The sequence below is a fragment of the Rhinoderma darwinii genome, chromosome 6, assembly GCF_050947455.1.
Source record: "Rhinoderma darwinii isolate aRhiDar2 chromosome 6, aRhiDar2.hap1, whole genome shotgun sequence".
Taxonomy (NCBI): Eukaryota; Metazoa; Chordata; class Amphibia; order Anura; family Rhinodermatidae; genus Rhinoderma; species Rhinoderma darwinii.
In genome coordinates, this window is record NC_134692.1 from 144,066,304 (window position 1) to 144,085,795 (window position 19,492).

The window sequence follows — 19,492 nt, forward strand, 5'->3', positions numbered from 1 at the left end:
GGTGTTTAAGACAGGAAATTAGATTGTGGGGCAGGGATGATGGGAGTGATAGTCTGTGTGCAGTGCTGCAGCATATAAAGAAGGGGAAATACATGTGCACCCCATTCATTGACCCCAACTAAAGATGGCTCCCATCACAACGCACGGTACTGTTGTTTTCTACGTAGAAGTCGATCAATATACGTGGACGCACACATTATGGAGGTTCTATTATGGTCCGGTTACCTAGGTAACTACACGGCACTTCTACACTTTGTCAGGAAACTTTAAAAAAAAGGGAATTCCACCCGCAGATCATTCGGACACATCACATTCCTAGGCCCTGTTCACACAGTTTTTTTTGCAGGCAGAAAATTCAGCTCCGGTTTTTTGTTTTTTTTAAGTGGCTTTGCACCACAGGTGTTTGACACGTTTTTTGACGACTTTTTTAACCTCCGTCTTCAACAGGCAAAGGAAAAAACCGCGAGTGGTTATTGCCAATAAATGTGTCAAACGCTGCGGCCATTCGGCGGCGTTTTTTCCCCATCCCCAATTGATTTCAATGGGGTTTTTGAGGTGTAAAAACCTCAAGATAGGGCACGTCGCAGGAAGAAAAAAAAAAAAAATACTCTCCCGCCCATTGAAGTCAATGGGAGGCAATTTCGGCAGCGGTTTCCAGGTAAAAAAAAAAAAACTGTGTGTGAACAGGGCCTAACAGGAGATCTCTGAAAAAAATGGTGCATTCCCCTTCAAGAAAACGTATTGCGACTAGCGCAGGGATATATGCGGTCGCCAGTGTCGTCGTTAACCCTGAAACAAGTCAAAGACCCTTCTGTAAACCAACTCCCCCCCCCCCCCCCGTAATAAAGGCGACGTACAAGGCGGGTGGTTCATCTTCCTGCTTTATTGAGGGTTCACCAGCAGTGACATAAATAAAACGTGACTCAGAGCCGAGAACAGGGACAAAGCACGGGGACGCGAGCACTCACGGGCCGGTCCACTGCCCTCACCATTCATACCCTCTGTACTTCCACACACCAACCAGCAGAGCGGCGACACTCTGCCGCTCACTCATCTCCAGCAAGGGGGAAGGTTAACCGTGTAACACTCTGCAGGTGGGAATAGCAGATAATGGCTTATTACTCCGCAGAGTTGGGGGGTCTCACACTACAATATACACAAGCCGCGACACCAACACAGAATGGGGGAACATTTAATAAGCGTGGTTGGACACGAACAGAGACTCTCCAGCTGCGGCTCCTGCTTGTCCACTGGACACGTACTTTCCTTGGCAAGCCAGACTGTTGGCCTAAAAAATAAAAAAATAAAATAAATAAATGTTAGATCCCAATTTTCAGAAGATCGCCATTCCCGAGCCCATAACAACCTCACATCTTCTGCAATGCAACGCAGCAGAGTGAAGTGTATTGTAGGATCTCTGCTAAGCTGAATGGCATGCATGTAAATACCGTTCACATTTTTCCAATCTGTAATCAGCAGAATTGTGACCGCAGCTCTGGATGTGACTGGGGTAGAGGGCACAGTGGTATGAGGCTAGGTTCCCGCAGGACAGATACGCCGCGTAAAAAATCACGCAGCGTTTCCGGCCACATTGTGGTGCGCTTTTTCGTACGGAACTTCCACTGCGCAAGAAAGACGTTCACACATACCCCCTCTGACGTCCGCTCCGCCCCCCCCCCCCCCCCCCCCGGATGACTTTGCAGGCCATGAGACGCCACAACCGGTGATTGGCTGTAGCGGTCACATGGGATGCAATATCAACCCAGGAGGCCGAACTGCAGGAAGGAGAAGGGCATTCTGGGTATTTTTTTTTTTTTTAATCCAGCGTTGAAATTTTTGCGGTGTAGCCACTGCAATTCCGCAGCAAAAGTCGCAATGCTTGGCTTTCTGTTGCGGGTTTTGTATCCCTATTGAATTCAACGGAGAATCACCAAAAACGCAGCATAAATGGACATGCTGTGAAATTAAATTCCACACCGCAGGTCAATTTATTGACATTTACGCTGCGTTTCTTTTTCCGCAGCGCGGGGATGAGATTTTCTACTGTAAATGCTGCGGAATTTCCACATACAATTCCATTGCGGAAATTCCGCAGCGTTTATGCTAGGTGGGAACCCGGCCTAAAACTTCTATTGTGTATGACATCTAGTGGTCATGTGGAGTATTGCAGTGTTTGAGGATAGGTGAACATACCAGCGCGCGCTTGGTGTACTCCTCTTGAGCGTTCTTAACGTTTTCCTTCTTGCCGCCCCAGGCTTTGAGGGCAGAGGCCTGCAGGGCACGGCCGTAGGAGAAGGTCACGGGCCAGGGCTTGTTCAGTGGGCACTTGTTGATGGCGTTCAGGTGAACTGTGGCTTCCTCCTCACTCTGACCTCCAGACAGGAAAGTGATACCTACACGAAGGAGACGCTATAGATTACCGCCAAGATCTCCTTGAGGCATCTCATTGCAAACTACATCTTCCCCCCCTTCTTACCGGAGACTGCAGGAGGCACGGTACGCCTCAGGGCGGTAACGGTTGCCATGGCGACCTCTTCGGGGGTGTACTTCTTGGTGCAAGCGTGGCCGGCTGTCACCATGTTGGGTTTCAGCAGAGTTCCCTCCAGATAGACGTGGTGGTCACTGAGGGCTTTGTACACAGCAGCCAGGACCTGAGAGGATACAGAGGACATTAAAACGGGGCCTGCTACACGCAACACTTGTGAGTCCACCGCCAGCGAGGACCGCAGCCGCCCACCTTCTCAGTGACGTACTGGCACCTCTTCAGATCGTGGTCACCGTCAGGAAGGACCTCAGGCTCCACAATGGGGACAATGCCGTTCTATAAAAACAGGAAAAACGTGGTATATTAGAAGTCGCGTAAAAGGGGCGGGGCTGTGACAACTTCAAGCTTTGAAATGAAATACAGCCATGTACTAAGAGATTACATAGAGCTACTGCGTGGGCATCTCATCAGATTCATTCTGAATACGGTCGCACAGACGGATCAAGGATAAAGCCATAGTCAATATTTTAGGTGGAGTCACCTCTTAAATGTACACTACAGGTCAGTAGGGAGTTACCTGTTGGCAAATGCTGGCATAGCGGGCCAGTACGTTGGCATTCTCAACGATGGCGAGGCGAGAGGGTGTGTGCTCGGAGATCTTCAACACACAGCGCCATTTGGCGAAGTCGGCACCGTCCTTCTTGTACTGAGCGCAGCGCTCAGAAAGGCCGTCGAGACCTGCGGATAGAACACACGGTCACGCACAACGCAGCAGAGTATGGACGCTACGTGACCTATCCCCGATCAAAAGCAAGCAGAGCGTTATTGTCGTATAATGGAAAGTTCTGCAGCTTTCTAATAGCCTTTGGACACAGCAAGCAGAGATCTTAAAGATGGTGAGAAACAAAAACCCTGTCCTGACCTAGTCCTGCTTTCACAGCTCATTACAAAAGAGGGCTTAATGACATCTGCATCTGTGTGAGGATAACACATGCAGTGCCGGTTTTCAAGCTCCTGGGGAAGTGGGATTCCGTACACTGACAACAAGCAGAGATCTCAAATAGGTTTTTGCAAAATTCTGTCCATTGAGTGTGCGGTTTCGTCGCAGTTGCGGTAGAGATGTGGATCCATGAACCCACCCTTATATACTAGAATGATCACATGCTGGAGTACAATACTGACAGTAGGGATCTATTAACCCTATGTTGTACTGTACATGTCCGTGCAGATCGTCTGCTATATAACATGACTCCTTACCCTGTGTTGTGGTCTCTCCATTGGTTCCGGCAAGAGGGACGACACCTTTGTCCACCTGAAGACGGAAAAGAATAAAACCATGGATGATCGGAGAGTAGACTAAACGCCAATATAAAAGCGACCACACCGGCGCCACTTACCTTAATGCCTACAATGGCCCCCTTGTCCTTGATGACCTTGGTGAATGGAGTGCCATCGTCAGACTTGTGGTACAGAGTCTCGTGGAACAAGATGACGCCGCCGATGCAGGGGTTGACTCTTTCGTCAGCGGTGAAGAGCAGCTGGCGGTAGATGCGGCGGTTCTCCTCTGTGTTCTCTGCGCCAATGGAGCTCAAGCGTTTGGCAATGCTGCCTGCGAGGAGCGGAGAGTAATACAACGTTACATGGTCCACGTGCTCAGACCAACACCAATATCCAGAACAAGAAGCTCTTGGATATCCCCAATGTGTCTCTAGGACAGGTCAGGTTATTTTTGGGTGGATTTCCCCTTTAAGATTGTTCAGTCTCCCAGATACAGACTCCTCAAAAATGGCGGCCTCTATTGTGGAGTCAGTTTCCAAACCTCTAGCGTATTTAAATCCTTGCATTGTTTTCTCTATCTCTTATGAAAACCCATCTATGACCTGGACTAGTGCCAGCGACTGCGACGAACAGCACAAGGAGACGCTCGGATTCCAATATGGCCGGCTTACGTTAGCAATCGCTATGACGATGGAATTTGCCTAAACCTTTTATATTTTTAATAAAAGCAATATTTTTTGTGATTTCAAAACAACTTTTAAATTGACTTTAATTACATTTTAATATTAACTTTGTAAGATGCAGCTTATATGTTTCCTGCATCGTTCGGTCAAAGCCGCTTCCGTCAGGTCAGCTGCACTGACGGCTCCGGTGAACCCGCTGGCCCCTCATGTCTCTGACCCGCACAATCCAGCTGTTAACGATTAAATCCAATTTCATGAACTACAATTTAATCAATATCAGCTGGATTCTGTACGTCAGTGACACATGACCAGATTTCACCGGAGCCGTCAGTGCAGCTGACCTGACCGAACCGGCTTTGACAGAATAATATGGCTTCTATGTATACAGGAAACATAAGCTGCATCTTAAAGAGCCCATTTAAAAGTGGAATGAAATCACTAAAAACATTGAATACATTATTATTTTTTTTAATGTTCAACGGTGTAGATAGCCTTCTTCCAGAAACAGCGCCACTCTAGCCCATGGTCATGTCCGGTATTGCAGCTCAACCCCATTCAAGTGCGATGGGGTTTCTTTAAGAAGGCAGCCATGTTTTTTTAATCTCACCCACCCCCTTTAATAGATTCCATAGAAATCCAGACGTGTGGAGCGACATACATGACACACGCTTACCTGTGGACTCATCGGCAGCGAGGATTCCCTTCCCGGCAGCTACAATACGCTGTGCGATGCCATGGAGCTCCTTCTTCTGCTCAGCAGTAAAGGCGGGGTATTCGGTAGGCATGGTGCTGCGTTCTGGGAGATAAGTGGGGGGGGGGGTTGTCAATTGATATTCCTAAAGGGCCGGCACTCCACATTCTTTTACAGAGAGCAGTTATTGTTCTGTTACTATATACACAGGACGCGTTTCGGGCTTTACAAAGCAAGGGCAGGGCGGACTAGGTAGCAGGACAACCTACATAGCAGTCTCCAGCCCTGGCAACACCACCAATGTTAACCCCATCACTACCAGGATACTGCCGTCACCCAGATCACTACTGCCAGCCACTAGAATGGCCGCCTCCCTACAGCGCCCCCCACAGATCTAAAAATGACCGGCCACCAAGCAAAATGTGTCTCAGTAGGAGATGCCCTGACAGTGGAGACTTCGAGGACAGGCGGAGCGGACTGCGAGGGGTTAAAGGCGCCGGGTTGCACAGCGATGTGTCACTGCGTTTCCTTCATTATTTCACGGAAATGATGATGCAAAAAAAAACTGTAAAAAAGTTGCAGAATCCTTGAGGCCTAAAACCGCGCTGAAGCCTGGCACAAGACCGCATGCCAACGTCAACCCGCACTGCCAGGCCCTGAGAGGCAGCCATTAACCCCTTCCTCGACAGCATCCCCCACATCTAGACTACGTGCCCTGCAGCCGCACACAATCCTACTATTCATTTCCTGCCCGACACAGCACGAGTATTAACCCACCGTGCACCAGACTGTCAGGCTATCCAATCTATGCCAAGCTGCCCGACCAACATCACCCATCACTGCTTTTTATGTAACACTGTACTATGGGCAAATCAACCCCCAGGACTTTCAACATCAAACGTCCCCCCCCAGGACCGTCCTTACATCTAAGATCCCCCCCCATGGCCGTCCTTACCATCAAACGTCCCCCCCAGGACCGTCCTTACATCTAAGATCCCCCCCCATGGCCGTCCTTACCATCAAACGTCCCCCCCCAGGACCGTCCTTACCATCAAACGTCGTCCCCCCCAGGACCGTCCTTACCATCAAACGTCGTCCCCCCCAGGACCGTCCTTACCATCAAACGTCGTCCCCCCCAGGACCGTCCTTACCATCAAACGTCGTCCCCCCAGGACCGTCCTTACCATCAAACGTCGTCGTCCCCAGGACCGTCCTTACCATCAAACGTTCCCCCCTCAGGACCATCAAACGTCATCGTCGTCCCAACCGTCCTTAACAAACGCCCCCTCCCCCCTCACAATTTACTTTATACCTTTTGCCCATTTACCTGCATGACCTTCACCAACAATGTGCCCATCCTTTGCCCCATCTACTTCCTTGAGTGTCTACCCGCATTACCCACTCCATGCCCTGTCCTCCATCCTCTGCCCCTTGACCTTCATCTCTCCATCCTCCCCATGTTCCCAACTCCTCTCCTTTACTTCCCTCCCCCGCCTCTGGACTCACGGTGCCCACTCTCCCTGCACCCACACCTTCTCTCCCGGCTGCATGCCATAGCTACCAGCACCCCCTCCCCCTCATGTCTCTACCTGCTCTCAATAGTGTACATGTCACCCTCCACCAGTCAGGTACCGCAGCTCTCCCCTCCCCCAGTCAGGTACCGCAGCTCTCACCTCCCCTCCCCCAGTCAGGTACCGCAGCTCTCACCTCCCCCAGTCCGGTACCGCAGCTCTCACCTCCCCCAGTCCGGTACCGCAGCTCTCCCCTCCCCTCCCCCAGTCAGGTACCGCAGCTCTCCCCTCCCCTCCCCCAGTCAGGTACCGCAGCTCTCACCTCTTCCCTGTTCTCCAGTGAACTGATACTTTACGCTCTAACTCAGAACGTCATGTAGCGAGCTGAGGGGCGGGGCTAACACTTAAAGGGACACACGCCGCACAGAGCCCATTATATGCAGAGCTTGAAGGTCAATGAGGGTTATAGAGCAGCATCTGCAGACGGAGGGCTGTCATTACAGGGGTGGGGTCATTCATCAGGGCAGAGCAGCGCTTCAAATATATATATATAATATAATACAGAAAACACGATCATTTCCATACATCACATGTAGGGGAGACATGGATGACACATGATGACATCAGTCAGACGTGACACGAGTCACACCCCCAGCACTGACGTAGCTAACAGTAATCCCCCTCCCCCATCCTTCCGGTCCCCAGTCATCACTTTATGCAGAGCATCTCATAGAACTGTATTACTGCAGAGCATCTCATAGAGCTGTATTACTGCAGAGCATCTCATAGAGCTGTATTACTGCAGAGCATCTCATAGAGCTGTATTACTGCAGAGCATCTCATAGAACTGTATTACTGCAGAGCATCTCATAGAGCTGTATTACTGCAGAGCATCTCATAGAGCTGTATTACTGCAGAGCATCTCATAGAGCTGTATTACTGCAGAGCATCTAACAGAACTGTATTACTGCAGAACATCTCATAGAGCTGTATTACTGCAGAGCATCTCATAGAGCTGTATTACTGCAGAGCATCTCATAGAGCTGTATTACTGCAGAGCATCTCATAGAGCTGTATTACTGCAGAGCATCTCATAGAGCTGTATTACTGCAGAGCATCTCATAGAACTGTATTACTGCAGAACATCTCATAGAGCTGTATTACTGCAGAGCATCTCATAGAGCTGTATTACTGCAGAGCATCTCATAGAGCTGTATTACTGCAGAGCATCTCATAGAGCTGTATTACTGCAGAGCATCTCATAGAACTGTATTACTGCAGAGCATCTCACAGAGTTGTATTACTGCAGAGCATCTCATAGAACTGTATTACTGCAGAGCATCTCACAGAACTGTATTACTGCAGAGCATCTCATAGAGCTGTATTACTGCAGAGCATCTCACAGAACCGTATTACTGCAGAGCATCTCATAGAACTGTATTACTGCAGAGCATCTCATAGAGCTGTATTACTGCAGAGCATCTCATAGAACTGTATTACTGCAGAGCATCTCATAGAACTGTATTACTGCAGAGCATCTCGTAGAGCTGTATTACTGCAGAGCATCTCATAGAGCTGTATTACTGCAGAGCATCTCATAGAACTGTATTACTGCAGAACATCTCATAGAACTGTATTACTGCAGAGCATCTCATAGAGCTGTATTACTGCAGAGCATCTCATAGAACCGTATTACTGCAGAGCATCTCAGAGCTGTATTACTGCAGAACATCTCATAGAGCTGTATTACTGCAGAGCATCTCATAGAACTGTATTACTGCAGAGCATCTCATAGAACTGTATTACTGCAGAGCATCTCATAAAACTGTATTACTGCAGAACATCTCACAGAGCTGTATTACTGCAGAGCATCTCATAGAGATTGAATTTCTGCAGAGCATCTCATAGAGATCGAATTTCTGCAGAGTATCGCATAGAGCTGTATTACTGCAGAGCATCTCACAGAACTGTATTACTGCAGAGCATCTCACAGAGCTGTATTACTGCAGAACATCTCATAGAACTGTATTACTGCAGAGCATCTCATAGAACTGTATTACTGCAGAGCATCTCATAGAACTGTATTACTGCAGAGCATCTCATAGAACTGTATTACTGCAGAGCATCTCATAGAACTGTATTACTGCAGAGCATCTCATAGAACTGTATTACTGCAGAGCATGTCATAGAACTGTATTACTGCAGAGCATCTCATAGAACTGTATTACTGCAGAGCATCTCATAAAACTGTATTACTGCAGAACATCTCACAGAGCTGTATTACTGCAGAGCATCTCATAGAGCTGTATTACTGCAGAACATCTCATAGAACTGTATTACTGCAGAGCATCTCATAGAACTGTATTACTGCAGAGCATCTCATAGAACTGTATTACTGCAGAGCATCTCACAGAACCGTATAACTGCAGAGCATCTCATAGAACTGTATTACTGCAGAGCATCTCACAGAACCGTATAACTGCAGAGCATCTCAGAGCTGTATTACTGCAGAACATTTTATAGAGATGTATTACTGCAGAGCATCTCATAGAACTGTATTACTGCAGAGCATCTCATAAAACTGTATTACTGCAGAACATCTCACAGAGCTGTATTACTGCAGAGCATCTCATAGAGATTGAATTTCTGCAGAGCATCTCATAGAGATCGAATTTCTGCAGAGTATCTCATAGAGCTGTATTACTGCAGAGCATCTCACAGAACTGTATTACTGCAGAGCATCTCACAGAGCTGTATTACTGCAGAACATCTCATAGAACTGTATTACTGCAGAGCATCTCATAGAACTGTATTACTGCAGAGCATCTCATAGAACTGTATTACTGCAGAGCATCTCATAGAGCTGTATTACTGCAGAGCATCTCATAGAGCTGTATTACTGCAGAGCATCTCATAGAACTGTATTACTGCAGAACATCTCATAGAGCTGTATTACTGCAAAGCATCTCATAGAGCTGTATTACTGCAGAGCATCTCATAGAGCTGTATTACTGCAGAGCATCTCATAGAACTGTATTACTGCAGAGCATCTCATAGAGCTGTATTACTGCAGAGCATCTCATAGAGCTGTATTACTGCAGAGCATCTCATAGAACTGTATTACTGCAGAACATCTCATAGAACTGTATTGCTGCAGAACATGTCATAGAGCTGTATTACTGCAGAGCATCTCATAGAGCTGTATTACTGCAGAGCATCTCATAGAGCTGTATTACTGCAGAGCATCTCATAGAGCTGTATTACTGCAGAGCATCTCATAGAACTGTATTACTGCAGAGCATCTCACAGAGTTGTATTACTGCAGAGCATCTCATAGAACTGTATTACTGCAGAGCATCTCACAGAACTGTATTACTGCAGAGCATCTCATAGAGCTGTATTACTGCAGAGCATCTCACAGAACCGTATTACTGCAGAGCATCTCATAGAACTGTATTACTGCAGAGCATCTCATAGAGCAGTATTACTGCAGAGCATCTCATAGAACTGTATTACTGCAGAGCATCTCATAGAACTGTATTACTGCAGAGCATCTCGTAGAGCTGTATTACTGCAGAGCATCTCGTAGAGCTGTATTACTGCAGAGCATCTCATAGAACTGTATTACTGCAGAACATCTCATAGAACTGTATTACTGCAGAGCATCTCATAGAGCTGTATTACTGCAGAGCATCTCATAGAACCGTATTACTGCAGAGCATCTCAGAGCTGTATTACTGCAGAACATCTCATAGAGCTGTATTACTGCAGAGCATCTCATAGAACTGTATTACTGCAGAGCATCTCATAGAACTGTATTACTGCAGAGCATCTCATAAAACTGTATTACTGCAGAACATCTCACAGAGCTGTATTACTGCAGAGCATCTCATAGAGATTGAATTTCTGCAGAGCATCTCATAGAGATCGAATTTCTGCAGAGTATCTCATAGAGCTGTATTACTGCAGAGCATCTCACAGAACTGTATTACTGCAGAGCATCTCACAGAGCTGTATTACTGCAGAACATCTCATATAACTGTATTACTGCAGAGCATCTCATAGAGATCGAATTTCTGCAGAGTATCTCATAGAGACTGAATTACTGCAGAACATATAATAGAGACTACTGCAGAGCATCTCAGATTTTACTTGTGCAGGAGGCTTTATCTATTCACAACATTGTGGCAAAAATATTATGTAAAAAAAAATAATAATAATATTTGCTGCGTTGGCCGGGAATCGAACCCGGGTCAACTGCTTGGAAGGCAGCTATGCTCACCACTATACCACCAACGCCTGCATGAGCTGCACTCTGCTCTGGTGCTTTCTGAGAGAGCAGTCACATATTCCTCTGAGATATAAGGTCTCATTCACACCACCGTAGTGTTTTTCTGGTCCGCAAATACCTGCACCGTGGTCCGTATTTTGCGGATGAAATTTCACCCCTAGCGCATCCTGTGTCATCTACAAAATGTGGATCATACAGAAAAGTGCAGGGAAAACCTCCTGTCGTCGCTTAGCAACACTTCTGCAGATCCGCAAATTACAGATGTCACATGGAGGTGTATCCGCAGGTTCCATCAGCACATTGACTTCCGTAGCGAATTTGCGGGCTGTAAGGCCCCATGCACACGAACGTGTTTTTGCGGCCGCAATTTCCCCGAAAATCCACTGGAGAATTGCGGCCCCATTCATTCCTATGGGGCCATGCACACGACTGTAGTTTTTATGGTCTGTGCGTGGCCCCGGAGCCCGGACCGCAGAAAGAACGGACATGTCTTATTACAGCCGTGTTCTGCGGTCCGGACTCATTGAAAATAATGGTCGTGTGCATGAGGCCTAAGAGGCCAGATCCACCGGCGGGTACAGTGCCATGACCTCCACCGGCGGGTACAGTGCCATGACCTCCACCGGCGGGTACAGTGCCATGACCTCCACTGGCAGGTACAGTGCCATAACCTCCACCGGCGGGTACAGTGCCATGACCTCCACTGGTGGGTACAGTGCCATGACTTCCACCGGCGGGTACAGTGCCATGACCTCCACTGGTGGGTACAGTGCCATGACTTCCACCGGCGGGTACAGTGCCATGACCTCCACCTGACTAGACCCCAGATGATGTCACTATGTAGACTGGAAACCCGACATCCGCAGCTCGGAGTACAACACGCGCCGTCACTGGGGCTGTCACTTTCTAAAAAATAATTACAATGGGAGTTCCCCTTTAATCCTCACACTGGGGACATCAAGTCTGTGTAAAGGTGAGAGGGGCGGCCATAAGGCAGTGCCCCCTGCCCACAGGTCACAGGGATACGATGATACCGGGGGTCAGTATTTCGGCAGCTGTCGGTGACAGAATCTGAGCAGCCCAGAAATAGCCGTGACCTTTACAGAGTGCGGCAGCTGACAGCCGGTCATCCGATGTGCGAGTGTGACACGTCCGCCCGCTTATGTGTGTGCCCGGCATGGCTGCCCGGGAGCCTTTGTTACTTTGTATCTATGTCTGTATTAAAGGGGAACTACACCTTAACGCCCCTACATCAGAGCGGATCTATGAGCCCGGACTTCCTCTGAGGGGGTGTCCAGAATGTACCCAAACTGATTGGTGATTATCATCACAGAGGTTTAGGGGGCTCATAGAGAACCCCAACCATGTTTTCTCTAATGCTTTAACCCCTTCATATGTCCGTCCCGTGTGTACGAGCCGCTGCGTGCTGTCAGTGGGCACCGTGCGCTGTTAGTGGGCACCATGTGCTGTCAGTGGGTGCTGTGTGCTGTCAGTGGGCGCCGTGCGCTGTCAGTGGGCACCGTGCGCTGTCAGTGGGCGCCGTGCGCTGTCAGTGGGCGCCGTGCGCTGTCAGTGGGCGCCGTGTGCTGTCAGTGGGTGCCGTGTGCTGTCAGTGGGCGCCGTGTGCTGTCAGTGGGTGCTGTGTGCTGTCAGTGGGTGCTGTGTGCTGTCAGTGGGCGCCGTGTGCTGTCAGTGGGCGCCGTGTGCTGTCAGTGGGTGCCGTGTGCTGTCAGTGGGCGCCGTGTGCTGTCAGTGGGCGCCGTGTGCTGTCAGTGGGTGCCGTGTGCTGTCAGTGGGAGCCGTGTGCTGTCAGTGGGCGCCGTGTGCTGTCAGTGGGCGCTGTGTGCTGTCAGTGGGTGCCGTGTGCTGTCAGTGGGTGCTGTGCGCTGTCAGTGGGTGCTGTGTGCTGTCAGTGTGCGCCGTGTGCTGTCAGTGGGCGCCGTGTGCTGTCAGTGGGTGCCGTGTGCTGTCAGTGGGTGCCGTGTGCTGTCAGTGGGTGCCGTGTGCTGTCAGTGGGCGCCGTGTGCTGTCAGTGGGTGCCGTGTGCTGTCAGTGGGAGCCGTGTGCTGTCAGTGGGCGCCGTGTGCTGTCAGTGGGCGCTGTGTGCTCTCAGTGGGTGCCGTGTGCTGTCAGTGGGTGCTGTGTGCTGTCAGTGTGCGCCGTGTGCTGTCAGTGTGCGCCGTGTGCTGTCAGTGGGTGCTGTGTGCTGTCAGTGGGTGCTGTGTGCTGTCAGTGGGTGCCGTGTGCTGTCAGTGGGTGCCGTGTGCTGTCAGTGGGTGCCGTGTGCTGTCAGTGGGTGCTGTGTGCTGTCAGTGGGCGCTGTGTGCTGTCAGTGGGCGCTGTGGGTGTAGACGAGCAGAAGGCCCTCAGGGGGTTTGGAAGGAGATAATAGGAGAGGTCCGGACACGTCCCCGCAGTTTTGTGGTAAGGGATTAAAGGCAGAAGGAGGAATTTGTCAGTCAGCGGGATTAGGAGGGGAGGCGGACAGTGGGGGGGGGGGCTCCTACTACACCCCCCACCATCCAGTATAATACACACAATGTTCTCACATCACATACAAGCAGCCGCGCTGGTGATTGGGGGCTGATGGGTAATTACGGTAACGAGGCGCTGATGTCTATGTGACAACTCTCACGTACAACACAAAGACAGCGAGAGAGAAACTCGCCACCCGCCCAGGAGGAGGCGCAGGAAGAGAGGACACAGAGAGGGGGCAAAGGGAAGGGGACACAGGAAAAGCGGGCACAGGAAGAGAGGACACAGAGAGGGGGCACAGAGAGGGGGCACAGGGAAGGGGACACAGGAAAAGCGGGCACAAGAAAGAGAGGACACGGAGAGGGGCACAGGGAGAGGGACACAGAGAAAGAGGACATAGAGAGAAGGAGCACAGGGAGAGGGGGACACAGGGAGAGGGGGACACAGGGAAGGGGACACAGGAAAAGCGGGCACAGGAAGAGAGGACACAGAGAGGAGGCACAGGGAAGGGGACACAGGAAAAGCGGGCACAGGAAGAGAGGACACAGAGAGGAGGCACAGGGAAGGGGACACAGGAAAAGCGGGCACAGGAAGAGAGGACACAGAGAGCGGGCACAGGGAAGGGGACACAGGAAAAGGGGGCACAGGAAAAGAAGACACAGAGAGGGGGCACAGGGAAGGGCACACAGGAAAAGCGGGCACAAGAAAGAGAGGACACGGAGAGGGGCACAGGGAGAGGGACACAGAGAAGGAGCACAGGGAGAGGGGGACACAGGGAGAGGGGGACACAGGGAAGGGGACACAGGAAAAGCGGGCACAGGAAGAGAGGACAAAGAGAGGGGGCACAGAGAGGGGGCACAGGGAAGGGGACACAGGAAAAGTGGGCACAAGAAAGAGAGGACACGGAGAGGGGCACAGGGAGAGGGACACAGAGAAAGAGGACATAGAGAGAAGGAGCACAGGGAGAGGGGGACACAGGGAGAGGGGGACACAGGGAAGGGGACACAGGAAAAGCGGGCACAGGAAGAGAGGACACAGAGAGGAGGCACAGGGAAGGGGACACAGGAAAAGCGGGCACAGGAAGAGAGGACACAGAGAGGAGGCACAGGGAAGGGGACACAGGAAAAGCGGGCACAGGAAGAGAGGACACAGAGAGCGGGCACAGGGAAGGGGACACAGGAAAAGCGGGCACAGGAAGAGAGGACACAGAGAGGGGGCACAGGGAAGGGCACACAGGAAAAGCGGGCACAAGAAAGAGAGGACACGGAGAGGGGCACAGGGAGAGGGACACAGAGAAGGAGCACAGGGAGAGGGGGACACAGGGAGAGGGGGACACAGGGAAGGGGACACAGGAAAAGCGGGCACAGGAAGAGAGGACACAGAGAGCGGGCACAGGGAAGGGGACACAGGAAAAGCGGGCACAGGAAGAGAGGACACAGAGAGGGGGCACAGGGAAGGGCACACAGGAAAAGCGGGCACAAGAAAGAGAGGACACGGAGAGGGGCACAGGGAGAGGGACACAGAGAAGGAGCACAGGGAGAGGGGGACACAGGGAGAGGGGGACACAGGGAAGGGGACACAGGAAAAGCGGGCACAGGAAGAGAGGACACAGAGAGGGGGCACAGGGAAGGGGACACAGGAAAAGCGGGCACAGGAAGAGAGGACACAGAGAGGAGGCACAGGGAAGGGGACACAGGAAAAGCGGGCACAGGAAGAGAGGACACAGAGTGGGGACACAGGGAAGGGGACACAGGAAAAGCGAGCACAGGAAGAGAGGACACAGAGAGCGGGCACAGGGAAGGGGACACAGGAAAAGCGGGCACAGGAAGAGAGGACACAGAGAGGGGGCACAGGAAAAGCGGGCACAAGAAAGAGAGGACACGGAGAGGGGCACAGGGAGAGGGACACAGAGAAAGAGGACATAGAGAGAAGGAGCACAGGGAGAGGGGGACACAGGGAGAGGGGGACACAGGGAAGGGGACACAGGAAAAGCGGGCACAGGAAGAGAGGACACAGAGAGGAGGCACAGGGAAGGGGACACAGGAAAAGCGGGCACAGGAAGAGAGGACACAGAGAGGAGGCACAGGGAAGGGCACACAGGAAAAGCGGGCACAGGAAGAGAGGACACAGAGAGGAGGCACAGGGAAGGGGACACAGGAAAAGCGGGCACAGGAAGAGAGGACACAGAGAGGGGGCAAAGGGAAGGGGACACAGGAAAAGCGGGCACAGGAAGAGAGGACACAGAGAGGGGACACAGGAAAAGCGGGCACAAGAAAGAGAGGACACGGAGAGGGACACAGAGAAAGAGGACATAGAGAGAAGGAGCACGGGGAGAGGGGTACACAGGGAGAGGGGGACACAGGGAGAGGGGGACACAGGGAGAGGGGACACAGGGAGAGGGGACACAGGGAGAGGGGACACGGAGAGGGGGACACAGAGAGAGAACATAGAGAGGAGGGGGACACAGGGAGAGGGAGACACAGGGACAGGGACACAGAGAAAGAGGAGATAGGCAGAAGGAGCACAGGGAGAGGGGGACACGGGGAGAGGGGGACACAGGGAGAGGGAGACACAGGGAGAGGGAGACACAGGGAGAGGGGGACACAGAGAGAGAACATAGAGAGGAGGGGGACACAGGGAGAGGGAGACACAGGGAGAGGGGGACACAGGGAGAGGGGGACAGGGACAGGGGGCAGACCACTTCCAGATCCCCTCCTGGCAGTGTCCGCCAGGTATCGCAGGGCGCAGACAGAGAACATATGTACAGCACTCACCCGGCCTGGAACCAGACCCACTTATCTCACCCGGGGACTCACCCAACCAGATATAACCGGGCAGAGTAAACACAGGGCAAACAAACGGGCAACTGTGCTAACATAAAGCCTGGCAGCAGCTGACGCGGCGCTTTCAGTGGTATTATTAACCCTTTAGCACCTGCTTGTTCTACAAACAGTGAACGTCAAAGCAATAAGAGACGATTACAAGGTTCATGCAACACAAAGCAGCTGCCATCTGTGCCAGCCGCGGGCACTCACTGGACTGCCGGGTGTAACACATAACTTGGGGAGGGGGTTGTACATAGATTGGAGCGTTTATGAGTCTCACACAAGTTAAAGAACATTTCCCCTAAAATTAAACATTATTTGTTTCTGGGAAAGCTGGGTGAGCACCAATATGGCCGCCTCGCAGGTGTCAGCCAGTTTTCCCAACTTCATAGGAACCGCAAATCTGGCAAGTGACCCAGTGATCGATCCCTCGTCTCCTGCTATATCATAACTGAGAAAGGAGCGGTAATGGCGGCCATATTGGTAATACAGCGCCCTCCGCAACGTGTAAACGGCGCCTTCCTGCAACATGACTAAAAATAGGTGACACTGTGACGACACGGCGCAAATTATAATCCGACTGTATATAGATAGATAGATAGATAGATAGATAGATAGATAGATAGATAGATAGATAGATAGATATGAGAAAGATAGATAGATAGATAGATAGATAGATAGATAGATAGATAGATAGATAGATAGATAGATAGATAGATAGATAGATAGATAGATAGATAGATAGATAGATAGATAGATGTGAGATAGATAGATATGAGATAGATAGATAGATAGATAGATAGATAGATAGATAGATAGATAGATAGATAGATAGATAGATAGATAGATAGATAGATAGATAGATAGATAGATATGAGATAGATAGATAGATATGAGATAGATAGATAGATAGATAGATAGATAGATAGATAGATAGATAGATAGATAGATAGATAGATAGATAGATAGATAGATATGAGATAGATAGATAGATAGATAGATAGATAGATAGATAGATAGATAGATAGATAGATAGATAGATAGATAGATAGATAGATATTAGATAGATAGATAGATAGATAGATAGATAGATAGATAGATAGATAGATAGATAGATAGATATGAGATAGATAGATAGATAGATAGATAGATAGATGGATAGATAGATAGATAGATAGATAGATAGATAGATAGATAGATAGATAGATAGATAGATAGATAGATAGATAGATAGATAGATATGAGATCCCCCCGGTATCTGACGTTGCATGGAATAATTGATGCCACCAGTGATGGGCATAACACATGGGTATGGAGAGTCTTTCCTGTAGACCCTGGCACTGCCCTCACATCTTACCTGCTGCTCTGGAGAGGCGGTGGGTTAGTCAGTGACTCAGCTCTGAGTGCCCGGCCTCTGTGCACTGGCGGTTTATATACCCGGCTGGCTTGGCATGGAGAGTTTGTGGCTGACCTTCAGGGAGAACCCCTGACCTTTTCCCACCCGTGTATATATAGCCTGCGTGTCCTCGGTATGTGTAACCGGAGAGACGGTGACATTCACAGGAGCCGGTGGCATATTCTCCGGGGTGAGGAGGCAGAATGTCCTTCAGAGGACCATCTTATGTCTGGAGCCTCGGAGCGGCGCATGTTTTATACTATTCATTGCCAAATAAGCCGCGCCATACCAAGATATGCAACGTACCGCCAACGTGGCAACCCGCCCTGCAGCCTATCGCACCACGCAGAAGATTGCTGCATACCTCCAAATGCCTGGGCCCCATATTCTGCGTGTGTGGAGCCACTCTACACCCCACATGGTGCTCCATGAAACTAGCCAGAGACTCAGAGAGGCCCGGGCCCCTGGCTAATAAAGTAATGGGCCCCTTATATCCATGATACATATGAGCTAAGTGCCCAGAGGGTGGCGCAGCGCTCCGGGACCGGTCTGCTGCCCATGCTTCTGGACTTGTAGTGTTGCATGTTGTTTAAGGTATGTACTCAGGGGCCCCCTTTACTATTTGGCCCTATAGTGGCCATGAAGGGGACAACTAAACCTGATGTCTGTGGCAGCTTTAGAACTTAATATGTAGGGGGAGGGGAGGCTCTACCCCTGCGCTATACCTTACATAATAATGTTCTGGGTATTAGATCTACTTAAAGGGGAACTCCATTACAATGAATAACCCGCTAGTGCCTTGTTACATTATTACTGGTGTCCCCGGTGCAGCATGAGGTCTGTATACATAAAACAGAACCAGATATTCCAAAAGAATGAAAAGTTGTCACAGCCCCGCCCACACCTGTAATCTGGCCCTTTTCAAGGTCCTCCAGGACAGAAGACTTGTGGGGGATACCTTATTTTTGTCAGTGTTGGGTGTAGATGGGCCTTACATAATACAGGACACAATGACTGCAATGCGTCTGTTGTAATAATCTCTGTCCACAACTTCTAGAAATGTCTTCTCTGTTAACAATAAAGTTATTTTCAGCGTTGTTTAGGTGCGGTCGTTAAAGGGGTTCTCCATTTTCGTAAAATCTCTACTTGATAGAAGGTCCCTTGACAATAAGATGATCACAAAATGTCCCCCTTCCTGGGACCCTCAGCGATCAGCTGTGATCTGTGGAGAAACCTGGCAGTAAGTGTTCTATTTCTCTGCAGCGCCACCACAGGAGAAATGAAGCATTACACAGTTTCCATTTATATCAATGTGTTGTGTGTGTAAAACAGGACGGGTCCTCCAGAGAGAGAGACGCTCTATGTAACCGAGGACCCCCCCAATATTACCCAGAATTCACTAATAGGGTGTATGGAAATAGGGTTTCTAAACTGGACAATTCCTTTAAGAAGACATCTTGGCGCCCTGAGCTATGACATCTCTTCCTTCTTGGCCACTACCTGAGATATTTCTTGATGCATTGACTTACAGGTTAATCACCTGCAGGTGGCGCTCCAGTTTACATTATGACTTTTTTGCTGTGTACATTAGACATCCCCCTTATCATAGAGGGAGGGGTGCCCTACTCATGACCTCTGTATAGCGCAGCCCTCCTTCTGGCGGACCCGTCCCATAATACATTACATGGGTGACATATTGGTTTCACTGGGCTCAATATAATGCTTCAGCTTAATGCCGGGGGAGGGGACCTCAACTGCGGGGACCCTCACAGGAGGCACAGAATCAAAATGAACATCCCCTTTAAGTAGAAATAGTCCTATTGATGACATCACTAAACGTAGCAGCGTCACCGGCAG

General features: G+C 50.0%; 1 protein-coding gene and 1 non-coding gene across 3 annotated transcripts; both read right to left on the minus strand.

Moving 5' to 3' along the window:
• Window positions 1-863: 863 nt before the first annotated feature.
• On the minus strand, window positions 864-17,621 carry ALDOA (aldolase, fructose-bisphosphate A). 2 transcript variants are annotated; one of them, XM_075830883.1, is made up of 9 exons: window positions 17,597-17,621; window positions 5,120-5,242; window positions 3,883-4,094; window positions 3,743-3,797; window positions 3,063-3,223; window positions 2,738-2,821; window positions 2,477-2,651; window positions 2,194-2,393; window positions 864-1,288 (listed from the first exon to the last, which is right to left on the minus strand). In XM_075830883.1, the coding sequence occupies exons 2-9, from the start codon at window positions 5,229-5,231 to the stop codon at window positions 1,193-1,195; spliced, it is 1,095 nt and encodes a 364-aa protein (XP_075686998.1). In that variant the 5' UTR covers window positions 5,232-5,242; window positions 17,597-17,621; the 3' UTR covers window positions 864-1,192. The 2 variants fall into 2 exon arrangements, with proteins under 2 accessions (XP_075686998.1, XP_075686997.1); XM_075830882.1 differs by lacking the exon at window positions 17,597-17,621 and adding an exon at window positions 6,971-7,050.
• On the minus strand, window positions 10,876-10,947 carry TRNAG-UCC (transfer RNA glycine (anticodon UCC)). The gene has a single exon. It is a non-coding gene; the product is annotated as a tRNA-Gly (tRNA).
• Window positions 17,622-19,492: the final 1,871 nt, after the last annotated feature.